Source organism: Staurois parvus, unplaced genomic scaffold, assembly GCF_062004578.1.
Source record: "Staurois parvus isolate SC_StPar_1 unplaced genomic scaffold, SC_StPar_1.0 ptg000274l, whole genome shotgun sequence".
NCBI classification, from domain to species: Eukaryota; Metazoa; Chordata; class Amphibia; order Anura; family Ranidae; genus Staurois; species Staurois parvus.
Window position 1 is genome coordinate 950,621 of NW_028318070.1, and position 18,554 is coordinate 969,174.

The 18,554-nt window shown below is 45.8% G+C and overlaps 1 protein-coding gene across 7 annotated transcripts in view; it reads left to right on the plus strand.

Annotated features, from left to right (window-relative positions):
- The window catches only part of GRAMD1B (GRAM domain containing 1B), a 348,949-nt gene that overhangs the window by 254,082 nt on the left and 76,313 nt on the right, over window positions 1-18,554 (plus strand). For all 7 annotated transcript variants that reach the window (XM_089681630.1, XM_089681631.1, XM_089681638.1 and 4 more), the window contains one exon: window positions 15,606-15,626. In XM_089681630.1, coding sequence (XP_089537756.1) covers window positions 15,606-15,626 — 21 coding nt within the window. The remainder of the gene's footprint in view (window positions 1-15,605; window positions 15,627-18,554) is intronic.

Here is an 18,554-nt window from a genome sequence, read left to right on the forward strand (position 1 = left end):
TACACATGTATATTCCCTTTGTATGTATTGGAACAAATATAAAACAGAGGCAGAAAAGCAAATATGACATAATGTCACACAAAACCCCAAAAATGGGCTGGACAAAAGTATTGGCACCCTTAACTTAATATTTGGTTGCACACCCTTTGGAAAACATAACTGAAATCAGTCGCTTCCTATAACCATCAATAAGCTTCTGACACCTCTCACCCGGAATTTTGGACCACTCTTCCTTTGCAAACAGCTCCAGGTCTCTCTTATTGGAAGGACACCTTTTCCCAACAGCAATTTTAAGATCTCTCCACAGGTGTTCAATGGGATTTAGATCTGGGCTCATTGCTGGCCACTTCAGAACTCTCCAGCGCTTCTTTGCCATCCATTTCTGAGTGCTTTTTGACGTATGTTTGGGGTCATTGTCCTGCTGGAAGACCCAGGATCTTGGACGCAAACCCAGCTTTCTGACACTGGGCCCTACAGTGCGACCCAAAATCCTTTGGTAATCCTCAGATTTCATGATGCCTTGCACACAGTCAAGGCACCCAGTGCCAGAGGCAGCAAAACAACCCCAAAACATCATTGAACCTCCACCATATTTTACCGTAGGTACTGTGTTTTGTTCTTTGTAGGCCTCATTCCGTTTTCGGTAAACAGTAGAATGATGTGCTTTACCGAAAAGCTCTATCTTGGTCTCATCTGTCCACAAGACGTTTTCCCAGAAGGCTTTTGGCTTACTCAAGTACATTTTGGCAAACTGTAGTCTTGCTTTTTTATGTCTCTGTGTCAGCAGTGGGGTCCTCCTGGGTCTCCTGCCATAGCGTTTCATTTCATTTAAATGTCGACGGATAGTTCGCGCTGACACTGATGCTCCCTGAGCCTGCAGGACAGCTTGAATGTCTTTGGAACATGTTTGGGGCTGCTTATCCACCATCCGGACTATTCTGCGTTGCAATCTTTCATCAATTTTCCTCATCCGTCCACGACCAGGGAGATTAGCTACAGTGCCATGGGTTGCAAACTTCTTGATAATGTTGCGCACTGTGGACAAAGGCAAATCTAGTTCTCTGGAGATGGACTTGTAACCTTGAGATTGTTGATATTTTGCCACAATTTTGGTTCTCAGGTCCTCAGACAGTTCTCGTCTCCTCTTTCTGTTGTCCATGCTTAGTGTGGCACAGACAGACACACAATGCAAAGGTTAAGTGAACGTCTCTCCTTTTTATCTGCTTTCAGGTGTGATTTCTATATTGCCCACACCTGTTACTTGCCCCAGGTGAGTTTACAGGAGCATCACATGCTTGTAACATTCTTATTTATCCGCAGTTGTGAAAGGGTGCCAATACTTTTGTCCAGCCCATTTTTGGAGGTTTGTGTGACATTATGTCGAATTTGCTTTCTTTCCTCCCTTTTTTTGTTTTGTCCCAATACACACAAAGGGAATAAACATGTGTATAGCAAAACATGTGTTAATGCAATACGTTTCGTGAGAAATACATGATTTCCTGGAGAAATATCAAGGGTGCCAACAATTTCGGCCATGACTGTATATATGTAAAATTTTCTGTATTTAAATAATTTTTTCTAGTCTCATAAACCATGAATTTAAAAGCGAATTTTAATTTTTTGTATTTGCATTCATAAATGTTTCTAATCTTAGTTTATCATTTTAAGTGTTTTCCCTCAATATGACATAATCAAATGCAGCCACTAGGTGGCATTACTGCCGAGGTGTTGCCATTAAAGCTCCAGCATGGGAGCCGTTGGTAGTAGTTGGAGTTCCTTGTGAATTGGGAGGCCACAGTTGTGTATCACTTTATGGTTCTATGTTCTAATGATTATGTACTTATAATATACTTTATACTGCTAGACAAATCACTATCCCATACTTTAATAACTTATTATCTACTGTCATTTATTTCAGTAGCACATTCTAAATGTGTATGACGCTTACCTCCTAAAATGTATTTATTACCTAATTATTTTAAACCAGCAAGACAAGTGTATGCGCTTTTTAATTCATCCTTTGACACCCCCTCTTCCTCCCTTTGATCGCAGTGGCTGTATAAATCTGGCTCCAACCACAGATGAGTTGCCTAATGAACATCTTACACCGCAGATTTCTTTTCAGACATTTAAGGCAGATTGTGTGGGTGCTGCACATGTTGTTTAATTCATCTATAGCGTATCCCTATGTACTATCCTCAGTGTCTATTTTATTAGGGGACAGATAGAGAATCTGCAAGGCAGACAGAAAATTCTCACAGCCTCAGATACCTTCTACATTATATAGTCTTGGATGGATATCCGGCAACAATTTCTTAAACAACCAGGCAGACTTAAACACTCCTCAATGTGATAAGTGGATAGAGTGCCCCCACATATCTGTGAGTTCCGAACTGCACTCCTCAAACTCGGCCCATTGTAAGGAATTCTCTTTCCCACTTTGCATGTTCCATTAACATTAGCGGTAGAAAATTATGGCAGGAGGAATGAAGCTTCCCCTGTCTCAATTCAGGAAAATAAGACTCCGTGCTGGGGTGGGAGAGGAGAAATTCCATGTTTGGGTGGGAGAGGAGAGACCATGTTTGGATGAGAGATTCAATGATTGGGTAGGAGAGGTAAGATTCCATGTTTGGGTGGGAGAGGTAAGATTCCATGTTTGGGTGGGAGAGGTAAGATTCCATGTTTGGGTGGGGAGAGGTAAGATTCCATGTTTGGGTGGGGAGAGGTAAGATTCCATGTTTGGGTGGGAGAGGTAAGATTCCATGTTTGGGTGGAAGAGGAGAGATTGCATGTTTTTGGAGGGGGAAGTGAGACTGTTTCGGTGCGAGAGGAGAGATTCCATGTTTGGGTGGGGAAAGTGAGACTTCATGTTTGGTTGGCAGAGGAACGATTCCATGCTTGAGTGGTAGAAGAGAGGTTCTATGTTTAAAGTGGTACAGGAGAGATTTCATGCTTGGGTGGTAGAAGAGAGGTTCTATGTTTGAGTGGTACAGGAGAGATTCCATGTTTGGGTGAGAGAGGAGAGAGTCAATGTTTGGGTGGTAAAGGAAAGATTGCATGTTTTGGGTGGGGGAAGTGAGACTCCATGTTTGGGTGGGGGACGTGAGACTCCATGTTTGGGTGGGGGAAGTGAGACTCCATGTTTGGGTGGGGGAAGTGAGACTCCATGTTTGGGTGGGGGAAGTGAGACGCCATTTTTGGGTGGGGGAGGAGAGATGCCAGGTTTGGGTGGGAGAGGAGAGATGCCAGGTTTGGGTGGGGGAGGAGAGATGCCAGGTTTGGGTGGGAGAGGAGAGATGCCAGGTTTGGGTGGGAGAGGAGAGACGCCAGGTTTGGGTGGGAGAGGAGAGATGCCAGGTTTGGGTGGGAGAGGAGAGATGCCATGTTTTGGGTGGGAGAGGAGAGATGCCATGTTTTGGGTGGGAGAGGAGAGATGCCATGTTTTGGGTGGGAGAGGAGAGATGCCATGTTTTGGGTGGGAGAGGAGAGATGCCATGTTTTGGGTGGGAGAGGAGAGATGCCATGTTTTGGGTGGGAGAGGAGAGATGCCATGTTTTGGGTGGGAGAGGAGAGATGTCATGTTTTGGGTGGGAGAGGAGAGATGCCATGTTTTGGGTGGGAGAGGAGAGATGCCATGTTTTGGGTGGGAGAGGAGAGATGCCATGTTTTGGGTGGGAGAGGAGAGATGCCATGTTTTGGGTGGGAGAGGAGAGATGCCATGTTTTGGGTGGGAGAGGAGAGATGCCAGGTTTTGGGTGGGAGAGGAGAGATGCCAGGTTTTGGGTGGGAGAGGAGAGATGCCAGGTTTGGGTGGGGGAAGTGAGACTCCATGTTTGGGTGGGAGAGGAGAGATGCCATGTTTGGGTGGGAGAGGAGAGATACCATGTTTGGGTGGGAGAGGAGAGATGCCATGTTTGGGTGGGAGAGGAGAGATGCCATGTTTGGGTGGGGGAAGTGAGACTCCATGTTTGGGTGGGAGAGGAGAGATGCCATGTTTGGGTGGGAGAGGAGAGATGCCATGTTTGGGTGGGAGAGGAGAGATGCCATGTTTGGGTGGGGGAAGTGAGACTCCATGTTTGGGTGGGAGAGGAGAGATGCCATGTTTGGGTGGCAGAGGAGAGATGCCATGTTTGGGTGGCAGAGGAGAGATGCCATGTTTGGGTGGCAGAGGAGAGATGCCATGTTTGGGTGGCAGAGGAGAGATGCCATGTTTGGGTGGCAGAGGAGAGATGCCATGTTTGGGTGGCAGAGGAGAGATGCCATGTTTGGGTGGCAGAGGAGAGATGCCATGTTTGGGTGGCAGAGGAGAGATGCCATGTTTGGGTGGCAAAGGAGACATTCCATGTTTGAGTGGCAGAGGAGAGATTCTATGTTTGGGTGGTAGAGGAGAAATTCTGTGTTTGGGTGGTAGAGGAGAAATTCTGTGTTTGGGTGGGAGAAGAGAGGTTCCGTGTTTGGGTGGGAGAAGAGAGGTTCCGTGTTTGGGTGGGAGAAGAGAGGTTCCGTGTTTGGGTGGGAGAGGAGAGATTCCGTGTTTGGGTGGGAGAAGAGAGGTTCCGTGTTTGGGTGGGAGAAGAGAGGTTCCGTGTTTGGGTGGGAGAGGAGAGATTCCGTGTTTGGGTGGGAGAAGAGAGCTTCCGTGTTTGGGTGGGAGAGGAGAGGTTCCGTGTTTGGGTGGGAGAAGAGAGGTTCCGTGTTTGGGTGGGAGAGGAGAAATTCTGTGTTTGGGTAGGAGAGGAGAGATTCCATGTTTAGGAGGAGAAAGTGAGATTCCCATGTTTGCGAGGCGGAAGTGAGACTCCTTGTTTGAGTGTGGAAGTAAGCCTTCCCAAATCTGGGATATCTATCCAAACAATATGAAAAGCCCTTACAGGACTTATCCTTTCAGCATCATCGCATGGCTTTTCTATGCATAGACTGCCCTGTTAATCTGGAAGTTTCCACTTCAAACAGAAAAAAAAAAGTAAAAAAACTAGAACTTGTATAACTCTGTATGTGACACAAAGCGGAAGATGCTTTGTAGTTGCCACTATGACCCAATACCTGGAATCCTCACTGGATGTAGATAATGACTGTAAATTGTGTAACTGTTGTGGACATGATGGGAATGGTGCTCTTCCTAGTACTGAACCAGCATTGCACCCTCACCCGTCACCTATTGCCATGTATCGGTCAAGGTGACAGCCCACTGTGGGTCTTGCACTGTATGTCAGTAATGTTTCACAATGGGTTCACCCTGCCCGGACTTCATGATATAAAAGTCATTCATTAAACAGAAGTTTTACTTTCATATCACTGCCCTGTCAGCAGGTTGTCTTGCTCAATCCCATTCATCAGGTTCACTTCTGATATTTATAGAACATGTTAAACAGGTTAAATGTTAATATTACACAATTCTATCAGTTCCATCTCCTTACTAAGCCGATTCTTCCGGATATACTCTCACTCCCAACGCACGCCGTGTCAGCCGCTACAGGTGTAATATTATTTAACAGCAGCAATTACTCCTATTTCTGCACTTTGTTCAACTCGTGAGAAGTTTTCTCAGAAAATATCAATAGTTCTACAAGCAGCACTGCACGCGATATCAACACCAGACCTGTTGTATCTATATATTCATTATTGTTATACAGTCCTACTGTGAACCTTATAATTGTCTGTTTCTATGGATTCCATAGGTTATACATTAGTAAGTATTGGGTGCGTATAGATGAGAAATAATGTGGGCAGATGGAAGAGCCTGTAGCCAATCAGACGTTGGCATAGTACAGCTGAATACAATATTTCATGTCAGCAGGGGTGGAGTGACAACTCATGGGGCCCCTGTGTCCTTGCCCAAACTCAAAAAAGCCTATGAAAAAGGTACCAGGGGCATCTCATGGGGCCCCCTACTGACTCTGGGCCCTCGGGCAGTGCCTGAGTTTCCAAATGGTCAGTCTGCCTCTGCACGTCAGTCTTTTCTGACAGTTCAGGAGGCCAGCTAACATACAGTGGATTGGATAGTTAAAGCCTAAGGCAACCCATACATTAGCCAGTTTTTCATTCAACCAGCAGGCTGAGCAAAAAAAAATGATCTAATTCCCCCATTCCAGGTGGAGAAATTCTCCCCGCTGTGTCTTTGTTTTCTGACAGAAGGGGGACTTCCCCTCCATCAGAATACACTGAGCCTGCAGTGCTCACTGGGGAAAATCCAAAAGTGCGGTTGTACAGAAGTTGATTACAACATCCACACAGTTTATTTTTATTTTATTTATTTCAGGTACTTATATAGAGCCGTCAATTTACGCAGCACTTTACATATATATATTGTACATTCACATCAGCCCCTAACCCTCAAGGGGTGTACAATCTAAGGTCCCTAACTCACATTCATATACAGGGGCCAATTTAGACAGGATCCAATTAACCTACCAACATGTCTTTGGAGTGTGGGAGGAAACCGGAGGACCCGGAGGAAACCCATGCAGGCACAGGGAGAACATGCAAACTCCAGGCAGGAGGTGCTGTGGCTGGGATTCGAACTAACGACCCTAGTACTGCCAGGCAGAAGTGCTAAACATGGATTAAACTTCAGCCAGTCCCTGCTAAACCAGCTAAATTTTGATCCTAATTTTGTTACTAAATCCACAACAGTAAAATCAGTGTGTATATGCAGTAAAGCATGCTTGTTCTATTCTCAGCATTGTGTAAAAGGGCTGTTTGTCTTCTCTGATCCTCCCCTTCTTCTAATGTCCCCAATCCATCTGCTGATAGAACAGAGCCTTAGGGGCAAGTTGCACATGTTCAGTTTGGTGTGTGTTGCTAGAGTTTTTTTTTCTTGGGAGGGTGTATGTGATCAGCACACAGGGCCAATCAGCACTGTCCAGACAGAGGGTCAGGAGTCATGCAGCCTCATAGGACAATCAGGGGAGAATGAAAGCCCCCTCCTACAAGATTAACCATTTCTCTGCTGGACACTGATAGAAGTCACAAGACTGCTATATACTGTTTATGAGAAAGTTATTTAGCCGTTTATATTTACTAAATAATTGCATTTCTATGTTGCATACTGTGGGGGCCCAGATGAAGTCAATGCAGGGTCCTGGGAGACCAAATATAGTGAATGCAGGGTCCGGGGAGACCAGATATAGTGAATGCGGGGTCCGGGGAGACCAGATATAGTGAATGCGGGGTCCGGGGAGACCAGATATAGTGAATGCGGGGTCCGGGGAGACCAGATATAGTGAATGCAGGGTCCTGGGAGACCAGATACAGTGAATGCAGGGTCCGGGGAGAGTGGATATAGTGAGTGCAGGGTCCGGGGAGACCAGATATAGTGAATGCAGGGTCCGGGGAGACCGGATATAGTGAATGCAGGGTCCGGGGAGACCGGATATAGTGAATGCAGGGTCCGGGGAGACCGGATATAGTGAATGCAGGGTCCGGGGAGACCGGATATAGTGAATGCAGGGTCCGGGGAGACCGGATATAGTGAGTGCGGGGTCCGGGGAGACCGGATATAGTGAATGCGGGGTCCGGGGAGACCGGATATAGTGAATGCGGGGTCCGGGGAGACCGGATATAGTGAATGCGGGGTCCGGGGAGACCGGATATAGTGAATGCGGGGTCCGGGGAGACCAGATACAGTGAATGCGGGGTCCGGGGAGACCAGATACAGTGAATGTGGGGTCCGGGGAGACCAGATACAGTGAATGCTGGGTCCGGGGTTTAGTAACACTTTAAGTTTAACTTGGAAAAAAAAATACAATGGGATGTGTCCCTTGTGCTTATATCTTCCAGTTCAGTAGATATCTTCCTCCTCCAATGCCCCCCTACCATCGCTGCCATAATCTTCTGGTGTGGCAGGGGTTGATGATAGAACTGAGGAGCTCTCATAGGGTCTCCTCAAGAGAGCCCAACTAGGTCCGCCCTTTCTGCCCAGCTGATCCATTCATACAAGCCATACTACAACTTCTATGAATAAAATGGGATCTATGAATGGGGGATGGGTGGATGAAAGGATCACTCCCTCCATTCATCAGCACATCAGCCATTTTCTGGGTAAGGAGGACATTATTGCTGTTACAACCCAACAGCTTGCATTGAGGACTAGAAGGGGCTTATCAGCTCTACCCCAAGCAGCCTACAGAGGCATGTTGGCTTATAGAGGGGCGGATACATTTCCCCTGAGGGCCCCTTCACACTGCCAGCACACTTAGGCCCTTTGTATTGCTGTGTTGTTTTTTTGCATGTCTTCATGTGACATGAATAGGGCAGTGCGTTCATTTGAATGGGCTATCCTGTTGTGTGACAAATACACCAAAGAAACTCCCTCACTTTTTTCAGGTGTAGCACTTGGCTCCTTTTTTACCAGGTAGTTTAGTGTATTTGCTGCATGTGAAAACGCGTTTTTTTAGGTGCAATTTACAATTAATGGCACTGAAAGCGAGATGTGCATTTTTCATGCAGTCTGTGAAAACAAGCCAAAATGTGCGTTTATGGAACACGCATATGTGAATGGAGCCTAAACCAGAGTGATTTAGTAGGCAGGCGGTTGTTAATTTTGGCTGCAGTGAGATGCGTGTTTCAGCGCATCACGCAGTTGCCTTTTTTTTCTTTTTTTTGGCAACTTTACTTGAAGTGACATGTCACCGCACAGCAGTGGGGTGCATCGCAGGCCTGTGCAGTGACACGCAGTGTCTTCCAGTGTGCTATGATAACATGTAGCATGTCTTCACTTTATTGCAGCTTGCTGCGCTGCAACTCTGGGCTGCATTGCAGTACTAATGGGGCACATAGAAAACTGTTATCTATGTGCAGTAGTGAGGACTTCCAGCATGTGAACCGGCCCTAAGGCTAGATTCACTTTTAAGCGTTTTGTGGTGCATTTTGCAGAAATGCACTACAGTCCATTTAACATGATTTCCTATGGGTGAAGTTCACATATCTGCGTTTTCAGTTGGTGTGATCTTTTGGAAAGGGTCAGGGACTTTTTTTTAAAAGCAAAACGATGCACTTTGGTTTAATAGACTTCAATGGAGACGCTGCAGAAATGCACACACAAAGAGAACACCTGAACTGAGCGATCCCACACAGTGACAGATCCGACACAACACACCACCACCAACACAGATCAGGTCCAGCAGGCACTAGAAGAGCAGGCTGTGGGATCGTGATGATGTCATCACTCACCGACACATCGCACATGTGATGGATGGCTGGGTCAGACTCACACACACAAGACATCAGAGTCAAAAATTGCCTTCCTTGGCAGGCGCAGCTCCGCCTCAGCTGATGAATGGGAAGAGAAAGGCTGGAAATCTACAGTGATCAGCAGCCGCCAGCTGGCTTGTGGTAAGGCACTGAGTCTGAGAGGAACACTGGAAGGAGCAGCAGCAAAGCTGCTGCAGTAGCTCCAGACACTGGACATCTTCCTCTGCTGCTCCTCCCCTCCCCTCAGCTGAAGGATCATTCATGACGTGGCAGCGTCCCACACAGAGTGAGTGCTGGCCTGTGCTGTGCCCAGGTGCCCCCAGGTGGCAGTGCGCTCTAGTTGGCTGCCTAGTTTGCCTAGTGGAAGCACCGTCCCTGTATACAAGGAATATCTCTTAAATGTGCACCATTTAGTATATAATCAGTGTCCCTGCAGCTTTTGACGTCACCAGCGCATGCACCCGTGCCATTCCTTCAGAGCTCTGTGCCATGGTCAAGACTCCCACGCATGTACTGGAGTGATGTTATCGCGGCTCAACCAATCAAAGCTCACAAACCCAGAAGGAAGACCGGGTGACAATGGAAGCCAGTGCGCTGGTGGAGGGCTTCGTTCTTGGATAAGTCTTTCAGAATGTGCTGGTATGCGATGCATAGTAGCACATTATGACAATATTTTGCAGGGGAAATTCTTTTTTTTTGGGGGGGGGGGGTTTGGCAATTAACGCAGGTGTCCTTATGTCTGTCATGTGATCGTGCATCACTGTGCTTACAGGTGGAAGAGGAAACCTTTTACGTGGAATCAGCCTGGATAGGACTTGTTGAAATAAACAGCTTTTTCTTCAGAACAGAAAAAAGTGTGCATTGCTCTCTGGTTACTTGTTCCTGTTTCCAACCTTGAAAGGTTTGAGGAATGCACATATCGGAGAGACCTATAAGATGGGGATAGTCTGAAGAGATCCTTTTCCTCTCATTATGATTGTCCAGCATCTTTCCTCTGCCTGAGAGTTATGGTGGACACTCATCTTCAGGCCATTATAGTCATGCGTTTATGACTGTTGTTGGTGCAGGGGCGGACTGACCATTTGGAAACTCAGGTACTGCCCGGGGTCAGTAGGGGGCCCCATGAGATGCCCCTGGTATCTTTTTCATAGGCTTTTTTGAGTTTGGGCAAGGACACAGGGACCCCATGATCCCCTATTGCCCGGGGGCCCCATGAGTTGTCAGTCCGCCCCTGTTCCGGTAAGAGTCCTACCATTACTTGGTGGTGGTTTATTTGAAGACATGCGGTGTTTGATTACACAATAACAGAATATTGGGACTTTATTCACAATTTTACTATTGGGACTTGATTATTTGTTGCTGTTTTCATTTATATAATTTTTGTTATTTATGCATTGATCTTGATAATAATGATGGTGTAGCGCGGCAATTTATTTACGCTAATTTACTGCAGCTTTAACACAGTTTTTTAGTAAATGACTACTTTTGGAATACAAGGCAAAAATTCACATCCTATTTGTCTCTTAGGGAATATGTATAATTTTCTATTTAAAAACACCTAGTCCAGATGAATGTAGCGGAGGGTTTCCAGTTCCTTGGTATGGGAGACGTTTATAAATAGCTTTTGCTGTCATCCTCATGAGCAGATCTGGTATACAGTGTGCTTGGGTGTATGGGATTCGGTCTCTTCTCGGCTCGTCTCAGTGAGATGCAGTGACAGTGTGCAGCCCGTGCCGTTCCAGCGCTGCGCCATCCTAATTACAGCCTCAGGAACAGGAACCCCGTGATGTGGAGCCGAGGACTCTGAAATAGCCACACTCAGCCATTTCTGATCAGATTGTCAGCATTAAGTAAATGTACTATTTCAGAACATCCATTCTCCATTGTAAACATTAACCCCACGCTGACCAGTCCTAGTACATTTCCAGACCTGCCGGGGGAGGGGGGGGGGTGCGCTGCTTCAGTTTGATTTATATTGCATGACTTGGGAGTGTGTTACGCTAGCAGTAGCTGTGCGCCTAACCTACTTATTAATCACATCTTCCTCATTTGCATTTGGAGCACCACAATTATATGTGTTTACATAGATTTTACCACTTAATCCGCTCTGAAGATCAGATGATCTATTATTTAAAGGCAAAGTGTATGTTTTAGTTTTGGATAGAGTAGAAAAGGGTTAGCACCTCTGTCAGATTTTTATTGATGTTTTTATTTACTAAAACTGGGGCACTCAGAGAATCTGGTGCAGCTGAGCGTGGTAGCCAATCAGCTTCTAACTTCAGCACGTTCAATTAAGTCTTAACAATAAAACCTGGAATCTGATTGGTTTCTATGTAGAACTGCACCAGACTTTGCACCAGGGGCGGACTGACCATTTAGAAACTCCGGCACAGCCCGAGGGCCCGGGGTCAGTAAGGGGCCCCATGAGATGCCCCTGGTACCTTTTTTCATAGGCTTTTTTGAGTTTGGGCAAGGACACGGGCCCCATGATCCCCTATTGCCCGGGGGCCCCATGAGTTGTCAGTCCGCCCCTGCTTTGCACTCCCTAGTTTCAGTATATAAAGCCCTGTGTGCCTGTTGGGTGAACTCGCCCTATTTATTTGTCCTGATGACACTATTGCCAGTGAGACAGAAAGTGATGGCAAAGTCTGATTTTTCGAACAAACGGGTTAAATCTTCCAATAACAATATTGTTCTGGTGACAACTTTCTGGCACTTTAGAGAGATTTCCTCTTATTTCTTGTTGTGTCCCCAGGACAGAATGTGAAGGCAAATCTCCCCAAGAGGATATATGTAGCAAAAATAAACTGACTGAAGGTTTAACCCTTCCCCACCTAATCGAAACGGAAAAGAAACCATCTATATATTTACTTTTATTACATTATTATTTAAAGTGTTCACCTTTCCGTAAAAAAATGAAAAGGTGAACACCCTACTCCCCCTTCTCCCCCCTTCCCCCAGCAAACAGCCTGACACCCACTGTACTTACCTCCCATGGGTGATGAGCAGCTGCTGTAGCACTTGGGGGATTTAAAGTTCCCTCTATTCTCCCCCTTCACTGGGCAGGGCTGCCGGGATCGCTCTGTGTGCCTCTGATTGGTCAGCGCCAGCAAATGCTCTTGCTATCCTTCCCAGAGGCCCTAAGTCAGTGGTTGTCAACTTATAAGGTAAAAGGACCTCAAATGTGGCCCCTGACGTCATCAAAAAGCCACACATAATGTATATGAAATGCTTGGGAGGACTGTCAGAAACTACAGACCTAATAGAGGAAATGAGGGGCAGAGAGTGAGGACAGGATACGTTGTTGGCGGGGGATGGCTGCAGAAGACTTTACAGAGCTGGGAACATGTTACATGAGGCTGGCAGAGATCAATGCTATTACCCCAATCAATGTTCCCACTACAGACTGCTGAGGGCCACACATCATATACCAAAGGGCTGCAGGATGGGTACCAGGGTCCTAGAGAATGAAGGGAGAGAAGAATGAGGATTTTATATACCCTTACCTTTATACTTGCTGATTGAACACTGACAGCGCATCACCTACGGCAGGGAAGTACAGCGGGCATGGTGCAGAAGGTGTTCATTTCTTCAGATAAGGTGAACTAACCCTTTCATTTTATTTTACACTTTTTACTGAATGATGAACACTGCACAGCTGAGTGTTTTTACCAAAGTTAGCTCATTTTTAATCTGTTAAAATTGTTTTTTTTATTTTTTTTTGTTTTTTTACTGGTATTTGTTGCATATCGTCACAACTTGTGACAGTGTTACTCCCAAACAGACTTCATTGTTTGCAGATAGGTGAAGTGTTCACCTCACATCCAATGACTTGAAGTAGAATAAAAAAAAAAAAATCTTATAATTACACTGCACACAATTGGATGTTTGAAGTAGGTTTGCGTCCCCGGTCTTTACATTTTAGTAAATTAGGCCCAAGGCTTTACAAGCACAGGCTTGGTTGCAGAAATCATCGAGCAATGATTTCCGGGCTTTGTTGGTCACACCTGTCCTAGAACTTCCCCCCTGGGGGAGGGGGGGGGGGTTGCATTATGTCAGTTAAAAAGTATTTTGCTTACCTAAAAAAGCAAAAACAAACCACCAGCAATTCAACCTGTGAGAATGCTAAGGCTTGCTATACACTAGTAGATTTTCGAAATTCTTTGTACATTTGATGACCAGACAAATGTGTTTCGAAAGTACTGCAATATTTTGTTTTCAACATTCGATTTTGGAATGAATGTAACCTCCGGAATGAAAACCACATTCACTGTTAGAAATTTGTTCGCTTGAGAACAATTTTCCATCCTGCTCTTTTAAATTTCATTTCTCAATGCTGTAGGTGAAAACAAACATCAATTTGACCCCACTAATGGATAGAAAACTAAACGACCGTTTTTAAAACGAAAACATTTGAATGGAACTTCACTTTTGGCTCTTTTTTTTTTTTTTTTTTTTTTGTGGGGGGGGGGGGGGGGGGGAATAGGTATCTAGTTTTGAAAGGTACCTGCTCCCACATCCGCTGCAGGGCCATTCCCAAAGCGCAGCACAGCTCATGCATGTGCAGTGGGAAGTCCACTGTGAAGCTGCAAGGGGTCACCATTGTCTTCCCACACTAAAAATGTCAGGGACCTAAAGACCGGTGAAGAATCAGGGTGTGGACGATGCTAGATCCCTGGACGGGTAAGTGTCCTTTTTCCCAAACCACTGTGGTGCACTAGTCGCACCCCATGTTTCCCAATGAGTACCATTTTATATCTGTGCAACTTCAAGTTGTAGCGACTTGAAAGTAGTTTCTGCACTATTTTGGTCTGACTGTCATGCTACTTGAGAGCCATAGACTTCAATGTAAACCCTCCAAAATCGCATGAAAGTCGTACCTGAATGATATACATGCGACTTGTGCGCAACTTTGTACAGCACAATCATACTTGGTCAAAGTTGCATCAAGTCGCACTGTAAAGTCGCAATGAAACTCGCACGATTTTGAAGTCGCACAAGTGTGAATGGAGCCTAAATAATTGTGAATCAAAAAAGTTCATAAATAAAAATTCTCTCCTGTAATCAAAATACATATGAAAACAAATTGGCAAAAATTCATAAAAGTTCATAACAGGAGCGGACTGACCATTTGGAAACTCGGGCGCTGCCCAAGGGCCCGGGGTCAGTAGAGTGCCCCATGAGATGACCATGGTACCTTTTTCATAGGCTTTTTTGAGTTTGGGCAAGGACACAGGGGCTCCATGATCCCCTATTGCCCGGGGGCCCCATGAGTTGTCAGTCCGCCCCTGGTTCATAAATAATTTTCATAAAGTAAAAGGAAACAACCAAGTGTTAGATATAAGCAAATGTGCTGAATTGTGCCCCTAGCAACAACGGCAATGATCTTGTGCTTCTAATCCACACCACTGTGCATACCACCACAGAGGGATATCTAAGCCTCTTACTGGAAACCAAGACCTCTGTTACAGAAGGACTGACAGAGCTTTAGGGAGAAACCCCTCTAGGGATGGATGGATAGGTCCCCGCTCTGCTTCAGTTGTAAACACCCAGCTTGAACAATCCGTAATGATACCGCTCTTTACTCCTTATAACGCCGTCATGCACCAGATACAACTCCAAAATGAATTACCTGGAATAGCCACATGTAAAAGGAAGGGGATTGCTCCTGGTGCATTAAGTTAAAAGTATGTTTTATTTAAAAATGGACATATACTCACATCTGGCACAGTAACAAAGCATATCATATAAACCGCTTCCAACACCCCAGCAGGCGTTATGACTTCACCGCCAAACTCATCCCGACGTGTTTCGTCCAAATGGACATCGTCACTGGGGCCACGGAGGTAGAGGTCCTTTTATTAAAAGTCATCAGCTTCAGTATTTGTGGCTGCTGACTTTTAATTTTTTTCTTTCTAGGATGAAGATCATCTTTAAAGAATTGATCAGATTTCTCTACAAATGGACACTCAGATATGATCTGGTCCTAATCAAAGTTGTAATAATAGACACTGAACAAACACACAGCCGTTTACATTACTGCATCTTTGTCAAACAAAAGGTTTGTTATTTTTGATTCTCGTCTGTAAGTTAGAGTGTGGACTAAGACAATTCTAATGGGGACGTAAACACTTCTTTTATTCAATCAGTAAATTCATGAATGTCGTTCTCTGTGTCAGAGTGAAAGTATAATGCTGACCTTCCAATGTGATGATAGCATCGGGTACAATGGAAGATGCAGTACGGCAGTCGTTGTGCCTTTTTACAATGTGATGTCTGTAATAACATTTTCATGCCGTGTATTTCTATATGACCTAGTTTTTCTGTAATCCTTGTTCTTTTCTGTAATCCTTATGATGTTAGTATCTTTAATGAAAAGATGAAATGTTAACATGTTTTCTTTCTCTTTACAGAAGAGCCAGAGCTGGTACAATGTGAGTAAACCTCTATTCCAGTTCATCTTCTTTATGTGCTTATTAATGTCATGTCTTTTGGCTTATCTGCCTTGCTGCATGAATGTCATGTTTACTGCTTTCAAGTAGCAGGTAAGTGCTGCCTCCTGCTGGTCACTTCGTAGTATTGCTCCTCTTTACTGCACAGGTTGTTTCTGATGGGGGGGGGGTAATTGAGTGGTTACTGTATTCTTCAGAGGGTTCCACATAAACTGGATGAGATTGGGGCATGTAAATACGCTTGATTACGTCTTCAGATAAAGCCTGATTCCAGTCACAATAATTTAGTTTTTGATGTGGGAATGGTATAGAACCTCTATCATGTTTTAAAGCCCAACCCTGGGCAAATAAAAAAGCACCACTTGCAGTTGGGCTATGCTCGCAGTTTATTTATTTGATCTTTCGCTCCTTCCTGCAGTTTCTGCACCCTCGCGTTCTAGGATTCTGACGTCATTAAGACCAGAGCAGGGTCTGTAGCTTGCTCTGGACATGAGGACACCTAGGGACAGTCCATCTGGATCATGGGGGAGCGGAGGATCAGGTAAGTAAAATTGTTTCCCCTCTCCCCTAAAAAAAAAATTAGCTACCCGTGTTTCCCTGGAAATAAGACACTGTCTTCTATTTTTTTTGGCTCAAAAAAACACACTAGGTCTGATTTTCGGGGTAGGTCTTACTTTTTTAAATGTCCAGGTGTGGACAGGGGGTGCAGAGGTGAGCTGCAGGCAGTTGTGGATGAGTGTTACTATGAAGAGGGCCAGTTGATGCCAGTTGTGAGCTGCAGTCAGGTGTTGCAGGGGTGACTTGACAGGTGAGTTTCAGACAGGGTGCAGATATGAGCCACAGACAGGGTGAAGGGGTGAGTTGCAGACGGGGAATGCAGAGGTAAACTGTGGCCAGGAGGTGCTGAGCTGTGGCCAGGGGGTGCAGAGCTGAGCTGTGGCTGGGGGGTGCAAAGGTGGGCTGCAACTCAGCTCACCTATGCATCCTGTCTGCAACTCCCCTAACTCAATTTACCTCTGCAACACATCACCTTTGCACATCCCCCCCTCCCCCTGCACTTCCCTCATATGGTTAGCTAGTTTTGCAAAACACAGGTGTCAGCAGCCCCTCTCTATAGTAACTCCCGTTTCGGGTCCTATCTTCCCACACAGTGCACCAAGCGCACTTACCGCTCCGCCTCTTCCCCACTGGCCGGTGATCACCCCTGGGGTATCGGCTTCCATGCATTAGACTGCAGGAGGAGATGCACCACCCCTAAACACACTGCATACTGCACCCCCAGATATCTGTTCCTTCCCTGACCCACAGTGAGTACAGAGGTAGGGAGGTTCTGTGGGGGCGGATGGTGCTGTCACTTCAGCCACACTTCTGTGTTTATAAGAGACAGTAGATATGGGTGTGCGCATGGCCAGTGCCGGAGGTGGCGGAATGGACTTCCGCCATGTTCCAGCTGAAAAAAAGCCCTGATCACAACTAGGTCTTATTTTCGGGGTAGGTCTTCTACTTTAGCAATTCCCAAAAATAGCACTAGGTCTTATTTTCAGGGTAGGTCTTATTTTAGGGGAAACAGGGTATTAACCCTTGCAATGTGGATGCAGCCCTACTGCAAGGGATATATATATATTTTTTTTTATTACTAACAAACATGTCATACTTACCTGTTATGTGCAATGGTTTTGCACATAGCAGCTCTGACTCTCCTTTTCTGGGCTCCCCCACTGGTGCTTCTGGCTCCTCCCCCTTCCGAGTGCCTGCGGGGGACCCCAGAAGAGGAGGATCAGAGCTGCTCTGTGCAAAACCACTGCACAGAACAGGTAAGTATGACATGTTTAGTTTTTTTTTTTTTTTAATTACCTTTACAATCACTTTAAAGCCCAACTCTGGGCAAATAAAAAAAAATCACTTGTAGTAGGGCTGCATCCACATTGCAAAAGGGTTAATAGCTCATTTTGTGTAGGGGAGAGGGGAAACCATTTTACTTGATCCTACGCTTGTGCCGGCTCAATCAAGAAATGGGCTGTGATTGACAGCAGCAGGAATCAATGTCTCCTGCTGCTGCCTGCATGTCCTGTGAGGAGAGAGAGTGCAGAGAGAGACGCTGCTCTCATGCACATCACTGGATTGAGATCGGTCTCAGGTAAGCATGGGGAGGGGGGAAGAGGAAGCTGCACAAAGAAGGTTTTTTACCTTCATACAGAGAATGCAATAAAGCGGAGTTCCACTCAAAAGTGGAAGCTCCGCTTATTTGCCTCCTTCCCCCCCACTGCCATATTTAGCACCGTTTGGCGGGGAGGGGGGAGCAGATACCTGTTTTTGACAGGTACCCGCTCCCACTTGAGGCTCAGTTCGCCACGACGAAGTGAGCCGGAAGTTCGGCCCCCTCCTCCCTCCTGCAGTCTCCTGGGAACTTTCATGGGTCCCAGAAGACTGCCAGACCAATCAGGAGGTGCAACTCGCGCATGCGCAGTGGGCACCAGGCTGTGAAGCCGCAAGCTGTCAGCCTGGTGCCCACAGTTGAGATGCCGGCGCTGTAGAGGAGACAAGGGGAGAAAAGATGGTGCAGGTGACCCCGGGACAAGCAAGTGTGTGTGTTTATTAAAAATCATCAGCTACAGTTTTTGTAGCTGCTGAAGTTTAATAACATAAAAACGGCTGGAACTCCATTTTAAGGTAACAAAACCTTCCACCTTTACAACCATTTTAAATTCTGGGTTCCTGCTGGGTAGATTCCTCTTACTGTACATTTGCCAGGGCAGTGTCGTCACCCCTTCTTTTTATTTAATGTTATGCTTTTTTATTCATCTTTTCTGGGTTCATTCTTTCAGCATAAACCATCTGCATGGAGTTTGCATGGTGTCTACCCACAACACAAAATATACAGTTGTGTCCAAAATTATTCAACCCCCACTG